The sequence below is a fragment of the Giraffa tippelskirchi genome, chromosome 13 (genome assembly GCF_054371585.1).
Source record: "Giraffa tippelskirchi isolate mGirTip1 chromosome 13, T2T-mGirTip1v1.2.pri, whole genome shotgun sequence".
Taxonomy (NCBI): Eukaryota; Metazoa; Chordata; class Mammalia; order Artiodactyla; family Giraffidae; genus Giraffa; species Giraffa tippelskirchi.
This window is the reverse complement of record NC_137287.1, coordinates 73,898,271-73,910,608: the sequence shown is the minus strand read 5'-3', so window position 1 is coordinate 73,910,608 and position 12,338 is coordinate 73,898,271. Positions and strand designations below refer to the sequence as shown.

The 12,338-nt window shown below is 36.8% G+C and overlaps 1 protein-coding gene across 6 annotated transcripts in view; it reads left to right on the top strand.

Moving 5' to 3' along the window:
• MINDY3 (MINDY lysine 48 deubiquitinase 3) overlaps positions 1-12,338 on the top strand; it is an 80,570-nt gene that overhangs the window by 28,151 nt on the left and 40,081 nt on the right. For all 6 annotated transcript variants that reach the window (XM_081553610.1, XM_081553607.1, XM_081553608.1 and 3 more), the window contains one exon: positions 8,295-8,365. In XM_081553610.1, coding sequence (XP_081409736.1) covers positions 8,295-8,365 — 71 coding nt within the window. The remainder of the gene's footprint in view (positions 1-8,294; positions 8,366-12,338) is intronic.

Sequence of the window (12,338 nt, the reverse complement as noted above, 5' to 3'; positions counted from 1 at the left end):
CAGAAAAGATCATAAAGATAAGGTTGGGTAAGAAACCAGAGGATCTTGATACTGAGAAGTTTAAACCTTAGTTGTCAAATGTTAGGAAGAGAATCATTGAAGGCATTTAAGCAGAGCAGTAACATAAGACAAGAACTTGAACCAGTCAGCTTGTATGCATAGGAATGGGATGGGATGACAGGTCACAAACTAGAACATGTCAAGATGGGTGGGAAGTAACAAGATGAAATAAGTGTGACAAAGGAAGAGGAAGAGAGCTGCTAATATTTATGTACTTTGTGCCAAGCAATATGTTTTGGATGTGTATCTTCTCAACCTCAATTTATAGTTAAGAAAACTGAGACTTAGGTAATTTGTTCACCCCATGTCCAACAGCAGGCGTACACAGCTTCTGACCACAGCCCAGGCCTATGCTCAGTCCACCATAGCATGTTCTCCTGCTGGACCCCTGCCTCTGTGAAAGAGCCTCCAGGAAAGTAGAATTCTGTAGAATTCAGTTGTGAATTAGATGGGTGAGAGTAAGGTACAAATAACCAATAGGTTTTCAAATGAAGTTTATTGAGTGAATGAATGTGTGCAAGAAACATCATAGGAAGTCAGCTTTAAGTCACTGTTTTGGTGGCAGAGAACAATTCTTATCCTCAGGTATTTCATTTTCTTTAAAGGGCAGTTACAACTGTTGACAATTATTAAGAATGCTGATCCTGTGTGCTGCAACTAAGACCTGGCACGGCCAAGTAAATAAATAAATAAAAATAAATAATAATAACAACAAAAAGCCCATTATCCAGCAGTGACAAGCATCATCTTAGCAATGCCAACCTCTGTTTTTGGTATTTTATGACTGTCTTCTTTTCTTCCATTTACTCACTTCTTTTCTTACAACTACTGTATGAAGGTCATAGAATAAAGGAAACTAAGGCACCAAATTAAGTATCTTATTTCCTGCAAACAGCGCTGGAGTTTAAACCACAGTTGTCTGGTTCCCTTACAACCAGCATACTTAATCATCATGATAGACAGCCTATTAAACTACACTTAACAGAGTTTTCAGTGTGAAAATAAATATATAGGACAATATAGAAGAATTTCATTTTATTTAATTTCACAGTAGCCCTAAGAGGTAATTTTTTGCCTCATTTATAGAGAATTTAATCCAAAGATTTTTTTTTTTTAATTGTGATACAGAGTTAAGTGAGTGAGCCATGCTGAATCTCTCAGTCAAGGAGAATGAGGACTAAGAATAGGCTATGAATTTAGCAGTTAGCAAGGTCTTGCCCTTAAAAGAGCAATTGAGATAGGATCCATAGCATAGGGAGTAAATATTTTAGGAATTCAGGCAAGGACATTTTGCTGGTGAAAGGGTGGAAAGAGAGGAGTTCATTGCCTGGTCATAAGACCAAGAGATGGTATACACCAGTTTTGTTTTAAGGGATAGAAGTCTCCTAAATTGTCTGTTAGGAGGGAAACTGCTTTTAATAGAAGAGATAGTAAATGGAGTTGATAGTAATAGTGACGTTGGAAAGATACACAGTTCTTCTAAAACAAGAAGAAAGAATGTATTGAGAAAAGAAAAAAGGCATTTTGAGGTATCAAATATTTAAATTGGGAGAACTTTTGAGAGTTTGAATTTGTCCACTGACAATGAATGGACAAAATTAGAGGCATGTAAAGGAGAGAGTTTGCATCCACTGCTTTAGGAAAGAGTGTAAAGATAAATTATGAAAGGAATGTTTAAATGTGCGATCAGAATTAAGAGCTGAGATGAGGTTACATAGAATTATTTAGAGTGAATCCAACCGATAAAGGTTACAGTTAGGCTTCTGGTTTTTTTTTCTTTTTTTTAACTAATAGATTTATTGAGATATAATTCACATAATTTACACATCTGCCATTTAAAATGTATAAGTCGCTGGTTTTTAATATGTTCTTGAATTGTGCAGCCATCACCATATCAGTTTCAGAACATCTGTATCATCTCCAAAAGAACCCTTAAACCCAGAAGTAGTCACTTCCCCTCAGCCACCATTAATCTGCTTTCTATCTCTGTTGATTTGCCTATTCTGGACATTTAATAGAATCATGTAATATCTAAACTTCTGTACCAGTTTATTTCACTTAGTGTAGTATTTTCAAGGTTCATCCATATTTTAGCATGAACCAGCACTTCACTGCATTTTACTGAAAAATACTTCATTGTATAGCTTATAGCACATTTTCTCATTTTCTTTTTTCATTCATCAGTTGATGGACATTTGTTTTGTTTCCACTTGGCCATGATGAGTGATATGGTTAGTAACATTTATGTGCAAATGTTAGTGAGAAGATTTTTTATTTTTCTTTAGCATCTACCCAGGAGTGAGAATCCTGGATCATATGATAACTGTGTGTTTATTTAACCTTTTGAGGAATACCTGTTAAATGTTCATAATGCCAAATTACCTTTGGAAATTTGCTTTACCGACTAGAGAAGTATAAACTTATGCTTGCAGTGTGTAGTTCCTGTTTTTCTACATCCTAACCAGCACTCAGAACTTTCACTCTTTAATATTTTGTCAGTCAGCTTATTGATACCTGGTAGCCTATTTTGATTCACATTTCTCTGATTCCTAGTGAACCTGCACCTAATCATCTTTCGTATATTTGTCAACTTTTTAGTGTTTTCTTCTTATGGAAATTGTCTGTCTTTTGGCATTTTAGGAGAGGTTATTTTACTTATAATTTCTAGGGGTACTTTATAAATTCTTAGTTCTTTATGTATTAAATCTGAGTTGTAGATACTTTCTCTCAGCCATTTCTGTCTTCTTTAACTTTGCCACTGCTATCTTTTATATACCAAAGCTTTCATTTTTGATAAAATTGAACCATTTGATCTCTTCTTTTAGGGCTTCTGGGTTTTTTTTATATATTTTTTTTTCTGTGTATCTGTTCTGTTTCTTGCACCCCAAGGTTAAAGCTAGCACTGCCTAGTATTTTCTTCAAATGCTAAGGTAGGCTTTATTTCTTTTTAATGTTTATCCCGTTAATCTATCTGGATTTTATTTATTTATCAGTGGTATGAGATAGGGATCTACCTTTTTACTTTTTCCCAAAGGATTACCTAATATCCCAATTCTAACTTCCCTAGTGGCTCAGATGGTAAAGAATCTGCTTGCAATGCAGAAGACCTACATTCAGTCACTGGGTCGGTAAGATCCCCTGGAGAAGGGGCAAGCCACTCCAGTATTCTTGCCTGGAGAATTTCCAGAGATGTCTGGCAGGATACAGTCCATGGGGTCGCAAAGAGTTGGACACTACTGAGGGACTAACACACACACACACAGAACTTGCTAGATAAAATGCAGAGCTCCCAGGTAAACCTGAATTTCAAGTAAGCAATCCTTTTTAGTGGAAGTATGTCCTGTTTAATATTTGGAGTATAATTATACTGAAAATTTTTATTTTGTATCTGAAATTTAAATATAACTGGGCATCTTGTGTTCTTACTGGCTGAAATTGGCAACCCTGGCTAGATGCCAACTCCGTAGCAACCTGACTTCTCAGGAATATAACAACCATTTAGTGGGTTTTTAAAAAGCTCTTCACTTCAAAAATAGATTTCACAAAGTTAATGGCTCAAACTGCATGTACCTTTACCTGTAAGTGAGATAAACCAAGCCTTTTTTTGTATTTTTTTTAAATTTTAGGTATTCTAGCATTCTTATTAAAAAAGTCCTCCCCCCTCCATTTTTAAACTATAGATTCTTTTTTTAATTTTTATTGGAGTATAGTTGCTTTACAGTGATGTTAGTTTCTACTATATCATAATCAGCCGTACATATACATGTATCCCGTTTTTTAGATTTCTTTCTCATTTAGATCACCACAGAGCATCAAGCAGAGTTCCCTGTGCTATACAGTAGGTTCTCATTAAATTAGTTATCTATTTTATACATAGTAGTGTATATATGTCTATCCCAGTCTCTCAATTCATCCCACCCTCCTTCCCCCCGTGGTAACCATAAGTTTGTTCTCAACATCTGTGTCTCTATTTCTGCTTTCAAATAAGACACAGGTGCACCATTTTTCTGGATTCCACATATATGCATTACTATATGATATTTTTCTTTTTCTGACTTACTTCACTCTGTATGACAGTCTCTGGTTCCATCCACATCTCTGCAAATGGTACAGTTTTATTCATTTCTATGGCTGAGTAAATATTCCATTGTGTGTAGATTCTTTACTTACTCAGTGACCTTATAGTTTCACCCCAGCTTATATTTTCAGCCATCATGAACTTATCTATGCTTGAACAGAATCGTGCTACTTACTCTCATTTCTTTGTGCATGCTGTTCCTTGTGCCTGAAGACCTCTATCCCTCCCAACTCTGCTTGGCCAGTCCTTCAGCTTCCACTGCTTGCGCCGTCTCCAGGAGTCCCCTGAGTCCCACAGCTGCTGATCATCTGTCTGGTCTCTGAGCATTTTGCCTTCATCATACTTACCACATTCTACATTGTCACCTACTGTCGGGTTTTTTTGGAGGGGGGATTTGAGTTTTTTTAAATTGTAGTTAGAACATTTAACATGAGATCTACCCTTGCAACGAATTTTTGAGTATGGTATTAACTATAGGTATGAGATTGTACAGCAAATCTTATTTGTCTTATATAACTGAAACTGAAACTCTTCTATCTGTGGAATAGCCTCTCCCCATTTCCTCCTTGTCTAGCTCCTATCAACTACCATTCTGCTTTCCGCTTCTCTGAGTTTGCTTTAGGTACCTCATCTCAGTGGAATCACGCAATGTTTCTCCTTCTATGACTGGCGTATGTCAGTTAGCCTAAGGTCCTCAAGGTTCATGTATGTGCACATACAATAAGATTTCCTTCTTTTGTAAGCCTGAGTGGTAATCCTTTGTATGGATGTTGCACGCTTTCTTCATTCATTCGTTGCTAGACATTTAGGTTGTCTCAGTTTGTCAGCTGTTGTGAACAGTGCTGCAGTGAACATGGGAATGTGGATATCTCTTTGAGATCCTCATTTCACTCTTTTGAATTAAATACACAGAGGTGGAGCTGGTGGATCATACGGTGGTTCTATTTTTAATTTTGGGGGGGGAACCTCCATCCTGTTTTTCATGTTAGATTCCCACCAACAGTGAACAAGGATTCTACACATCCTCCCCGACACTTACTTACCTTTTCTGTTTTGAGAATGGCTATCCTAACATTGTGATTTTGATTTCCTCCTCTCTGATGATTGGGGATGTTGATGTTCAGCATCTTTTCATATACTGTTGGCCATTTGTATGTATTCTTTAGAGAAATGTCTAAGTCTTTAGCCCAGATTTTTTTGTTTAGCATTTTGTTTGGTTTGGGGAGTTACTTTTTTTTTTTTTTTACAGTGAGTTTTAGGAATTCCTTATATGTTTTAGGTTTAGTTAACCCCTCATCAGATGCATAGTTGGCAGAGAGGTTCATCTTTGTCTTCATAGTCCTGATGATGCCTTTGTATTCCCACACTGTGCTTAACATTGTTCTTTTCAATAGTTGGCCCTCAGGGTGTGTTTGTTAAAAAAGTGTAGTGCAGGTATGTGCTTTCCAAGTCAGTATCAAGTTTGAAAGGCCTAAGGAGGACTTCTGTAGACACCCTGACAGTGGTGAGAAGTGATAGTTGGGAGCAGAGAAGGGTATAGAGAAGCAAACTCATGAATATATGAAACTACATTTTGATACAGTCTGACTGACTGAACACAAAGGTGTATAGACACTTAATCATGGTTAGTCTTAATTGCTAGGCTAAGAATAAGAAGAAAGTTCTGAAATATAATGACAGAATTATTAGAATTTTCTGCAAACTTAAACATTTCTTGGAGACTTACTAAGAAAAGTGTAGTAAGTGTAACTAAATTCTTTAAATTTTAATATGTGAGAATAGTATGTCTTCACTGTAATTATAACTTTGTACAATAATATTATTAATGATGCACTTTAGCTATCAAAATAAGATAAAAATTGTAAGTACATAAGAGTGATACATTTTAAAAATATTACCATTCAAACACCATGGCTAAACATGTGATTATTGACTCCATCTGAATAATTCGTTATTCAAGAGTTTTGAAAGCTGATTTGGTGTATTTAGTAGCATGATATTATAAATATGGTATTCCAGACATCTGTAAGGAAATAGATGATGTAGTAATCAAGTCATAACACTAGGTGGTGGTAACTGATTTTCAAAATTAAAATGTGAAACTGTTTCTTAACATGTATTATTTGAACTTGAGAATATTTAGTGCTCCTTAATTTTCAGAATGAAGAGGAAGAAAAAATTTGAAAGGCTGTGGGGTACCATCTCTTCCTATCTGGGCTGCTCACCCTCACTTTCTCTTTTTGACCTGAATGCTATGCCAATGATTTTCAGATTTCTTGGCCTCATGACCTTTACCCTATTAAACATTAGTGAGGATCCAAAAAAGCTTTTGCTTGTTTGGTATATAAGAAAATAATGATCACTGTTTTTTTGGTTGTTAAAAATTAAGACAGAGAAATAAGTCTAAAAGGGACTTAGACATCCCTGAGAATTCTAAGCAAAACTTGGAAACTATGGCTATGTCTCCTCTGTGCCTGTAAGAAGCTAGTGAAAAATACAAACTATGTGTATACATGTCTTCTATTAATTTTGAATTTACAAAAATTAAAGCTTAAACAACCAATTCTTGGTTTACACCATCTAGATGTTGTGCTTAAGGATACATAGTCAAATATTTACAACAAAGCAAATAAGTTGATATTATTACATTAATTGATAAAATCATGATATCCTACAGGAAAATGGATGATACATAACCAAATAGTAAAAAGGATGTAGAGTTATATATATGTTATGTTTATAGTGGACATAATTTTTAACTAGGAAAAAGTTTCTTTTTAGAAATATGTATGGTCCCAAATTACTATTACAAATTACTGTTACCCAAATTACTATTATCCTGATACTTAACGTACTTTAGCTGAAAGCTGTAGTCTATGAAAAGACTTTATTACCATTACAGTTACATTTTTTTTTAAATAAATTTATTTATTTTAGTTGGGGGCTAATTACTTTACAATATTGTAATAGTTTTTGCCATACAGTTACATTTCTGATGTGGAATAGTCTGTCTTTTCATTTTCCGTGCTTTGTGCTTTTTCTGTTTTTTCTTATCAATTTCCATGGTCATGCTGGTGATTCCCTAAAGCTTTGCATCCAGTTCTGACCTTTTTCCGTGTTCCTGAACCTTACTTCTAGTAATATACCCATCTCTATCTAGAAGTCCTCAAGGTCACTCAATCCTACTTGTCTAAAACCAAACTCATGCTCTCTCTTCATACCACTTTAGAACCTAATTCTTTATTCTCTCTCTCAGTCAGTCACCATTTATCAGGTTCCCCAGGCTAGAAACCTTTAAGGAAGCTTTGACAAATTCTTCACCCCTTGAATACATTGATTTTTCATACTTCTTTGCCATTTCTTCTCTTTAAATTTCTTCTTATCCTCTTCTTGGCCTGGAAAATTCCTACATATGCTTCAGGATTCAACTCAGATGTTACCACTTGCATGCACCTACCCTAACACAGTAAGCAGATGCCCTTAACACCACTGTAAGATGTGTGTGTTCATCTAAACAGAGCACAAGCTTTCTCATTTGTCTCTTTTGGTAAGCCCTTAGCCTTTGTAAGGGTTTCCCTCGTAGCTCAGTGGGTAAAGAATCTGCCTGCAACGCAGGAGACCTGCGTTCGATCCCTGGGTCAGAAGATCCCCTGGAGAAGGGAATGGCTACCCACTCCAGTATTCTTGCCTGGAGAATCCCATGGACAGGGGAGCCTGGTGGACTACAGCCCATGGGGTCGCAAAGAGTCAGACACGACTGAGCTACTAACGCTAGCTTTTGTAAAGCAGGTACTGTGTTCTGTTCTTCATTATTTCCCCAGTCTTAACCATGCTGCTTGTGTTTATTTAGAGGCGAGAGGGATGATATCAAATGTCTATCAAAAGTTAATATTGAATATGAAGTTTTATAAATGCATTGAATGTACATACAAAGGCTCTATTACCTAATCTAATGGTATTTTATAAATGAATAGGACTATCATGATGACTTGATGTGAACTCTTAATAATAAATATATACTAGGCTTTTAAAGTACAATTTTGGGTAAAAGTAAAAGTTTTGGTGTAGAATATATATATGTGTGTGTATATATGTATTTATTTTGAAGTGCTTTTCAGATCTGTATGCTAATGCATTGTTGACTTCTTTGTTGCAGAACTTCTTGGTATACATGAACAGGCTGCTGTAGGATTCTTAACACTCATGGAAGCTTTAAGATACTGTAAGGTAAGTTGATTTTTAAGGTACTTTGAACGATTTTTATTCACTTGTCCACTGTTACAGAGAGCATTTTTCTCCTATGACAGCATATTTTAGTTTACTGCTGATAGTGTATACTCGCAATTCCTTTTTCATCACCCTTTCTGAACTGACAGGCTTATCAAGGATAGAGTTAAGCTGGCTGATCATGCTGAGTTTCCTATTTTTTTAGGCTCATTGCTTTTGAGGATGAGAGGCAGAACCCAGTTTGAAATAATTTATGAAAACAGATATCCATTATTGAATATAAATAAAGTTTTTGATAAACTGAGGGGAAAGAATGTCCTTTTTGAGCTTCCATACTAATAGCATGTTTCACTGAAACAACTGGTAATATTTTGTCAGGCATGGTAAAACAATTTGCTAAATGCCTGAAATTCTAACTTTTGTCTATTTCATCTGAAAAATGACTTCACACTAAAAGAAGAAAAACCCAAGCATTTCACAGCATTAAACTCTTAACACATGTGCTAGGATTAGGAGCTGCCATGAAGCTCTCATTTTTTGATATGTATCTCATCACTTTCCTGCGTAATCTGAAATTACTATGGATATTCCACATAGTTTTAAATGGAGTTTAAATCATTAATGATTTGCATTTAATAAGATGTTCTGATTTTGGAGAAAGAAGTAGATCTCCTCTTCTTTTCCATTTTAGAATGGTGGTTTCATAGCAGTGTTTCTAATGGTGGTGATTATTTTTAGTAACAGTAACAGTCCTTTCCTTCCTGCCTGTCTGCCTTCCTCTTCTTCCTCATCCTCCCTCCCCTCCCTTCCTCTGTTTCCTTTCTTTTTTACTGGACAACATTCCTCTTTCATGGCACTTGCACAGGGATGATATGGGCATGATGATCAAATGGTTTGATCCTGCCTTTATTCATTAATTGTAATTATACTGTCAAACAGTAGCAACTCTTACATTTTTAGTGATTTTAATTACACAAGTTAAAGCTATTCTGAGGCAGTCTAGCGACCAGAGAATCAAGTTGTGTCTCCTCCCCAACACACCCACAAACCAACCATTCATATTCCAAAAAGTGTGACTGTGTATGCACATAAAAAATTGGTGACTAGATAGAGATAATGGATGTTAATTAGCTTGATTGTGGTGGTCTTTTTACGGTATATAGATGTATCAAAACATCAAGTTGTCCACCTTAAATATGTTTAGTTTTTGTATGTCAAAGATATTTCAATGAAGCTGTTTTCTAAAAAGTGCGCAGTGTGTGTTTTGCAGGAGGATAGGGTGTGAAGGTGGTATGTTCTGAAATCTTCACCCTATGGCCTTAAGGCCCTGATGGTCTGGATTCTCTGTCCTGCAGCCACACTGTCTCCTGTCAGTTCTTCATACGTGCCAAGCCCTTACCTTCCCTGGGTTGGGAAGATCCTCTGGAGAAAGAAATGGCAACCCACTCCAGTTTCCTTGCCTGGGAAATCCCAGGCAGGGGGACCTAGGTGGGCTACAGTCCATGGGATCGCAAACAGTCAGACATGACTTAGCGACTAAACAACAGACAACAAGGCCTTGCCTGATGAACCTTTATGCTTCTTTCATTTCTGCCTGGAATACTCCAGCTCTTAAATGAATCACTGCTGTCCCCTTCAAGCCCTACCTCAGATGGTACCTCAAAGGCCTTTTCCTGGACCATTTCCCACTGAATCTTTTTCATATTATTTTGTAGGAATAATCACTTTGTAATGACCTTTTTTTGTTGGCTTAGTTATCTTTTTTTTTTTTAAATCTTGAATTTTTCTGTTGTCCTTAATGGAATATTAACTCTATGAAAGCAGTCACATTGTCTCCTGGGTACGTATTAGATGCTCAGTAAACATTTGTTGAATGAATGAGCAGACAGTTTCACCAGAATGGTGAGCTCTTCTAAATACATGCATTTGCTTTTCTTTAACTGTTAGGTAGAACAGAGGAATGTTTTCTGCCTAAGATCATAGTGGGAAGTCATTAGCTGCTGTATATTCTCCTGTTACCCCAGTATTACTGCCCTAGTACTACCCTAGTGTTACTTGTTCTTGCAGTAATTGTGGTGTTTTCTAGGCTTTAAAGATATTTCTTATGGTAGGATACAGCACACAGATGCTCAGATAGTTGAAAGGCAGAACACTTTTGTTACTTACAGCTCTAAACAAAAGAAAGCTCCGAGGCAGGGCCAAGGAGAGAAAGACCTGCGGACAAGGCAACAGTAGGCTGCAGCCCTGAGGAGCAGCTTCCTTATGGGAACTGGGATGGAGTTGGCTGGGGGGCCATGCAACCCATGCCTGGCCCCACTGTGGGCTGGCTGGTTTGAATAGATTCAGTGAGCTCTAGGGCTTGGGAGTCATCCCTCGTCTGGTACCGGGCTCCAGGGTGATTAGGGTCATACATTGTGGCCTGGAATGTGGGAGACATATCAGGGAGGTTTGGACTTTATCAGCTGCCTTTTTTAAAAGAAGCTGACCAGCCCCTAGTGAGGACCTCGAAACTAAAGTGAAGACAAGCATTTAAAAAAGAAGAAAAATAAAACTCTTACACTGTGGTGCTCATTTGTATATAATTATAGCTATCCTTCTGGAAAAAAATATATACTTGGAATTATATACTTTTTATCAAACATATAGAGAAACAGCAGTAAGGAAATAATTGTGTTTTTATGGATTTTGTGAGTCTGAACTTTTCTTTGATAGTATAGCAGATTGCGGAGAAGGCAATGGCACCCCACTCCAGTACTCTTGCCTGGAAAATCCCATGGATGGAGGAGCCTGGTAGGCTATAATCCATGGGGTCGCTAAGAGTCGGACACGACTGAGCGACTTTACTTGCACTTTTCCCTTTCATGCACTGGAGAAGGAAATGGCAACCCACTCCAGTATTCTTGCCTGGAGAATCCCAGGGACGGCGGAGCCTGGTGGGCTGCCGTCTATGGAGTCGCACAGAGTCAGACACAACTGAAGCGACTTAGCAGCAGCAGCATAGCAGATTGCCCTTTAGAGTTAAAATGATCAATTTCATATTATTTTTATCATATGCATTCATTAAGACAAAGGAAACAGTCTCTCTCATGAGCTCTCTGGCTCTCTTTCTCTCTCCCCGTCTCCAGCTCCTGTGTGCATGCGTCTGTGAGAGTGTACTGAGATGAAAAATTGACTCAGTGCTTTGGGGTGTGCATTTAAAAAAAAAAAAAGGTATAGAACTCCCATGCCATAAAATTCACCATTTTAAAGTATATAATTCAGTGGGGTTTTTTGTGTATTCATAAGCTTCTGCCATCATGACCACTATCTAATTTCAGTACATTTCCTCACTCCAGGAAGATCCTCTACACCCTTTAGCTGTTACTTCCTAATTCCTTGCCAGCCCCTGGCACCTTTTTGTAGCTGTGCCTCTTCTGGATTTTCATCTAAATGGAATAGTACAGTATGTGGCCTTTCATGTCTGGCTTCTTTCACTTAGCATAATGTTTCCATTGTTCATTTCTGTGTATTAGTACTTAATTTCTTTTTTATGACCAAATAATATCTTTTGTATGATTTATCAATTTATATCAATTTTGTTTTTCTCTTTAGCAGTTGATGGATATTTAGATTGTTTCTGATTTTTGACTCTTATGGATAATACTGCTATGAACATTAATATATAACATTAATGTTTTGCGGACATGGTTCTATTTCTCTTGGGTGTGTACCCAGGAATGAAATTACTTGATCACATGGTATATGCATAATTTTTGGAGGAACTGGCAAACTGTTTTCCAAAGTGGTTGCACTATTTATGCCCTTTTGATTTATTTATTTTTATTATTACAAAACACTGCATGAGTTCAGCACTCATTTACCCTTTGATCCCACTGTATATGATTTTATCCTCATTTATTTTTTTTTACTTCTACCTTAACTGAACACACACACACACATGCCTACACACTGATATATGCACACTTTTTCTAAA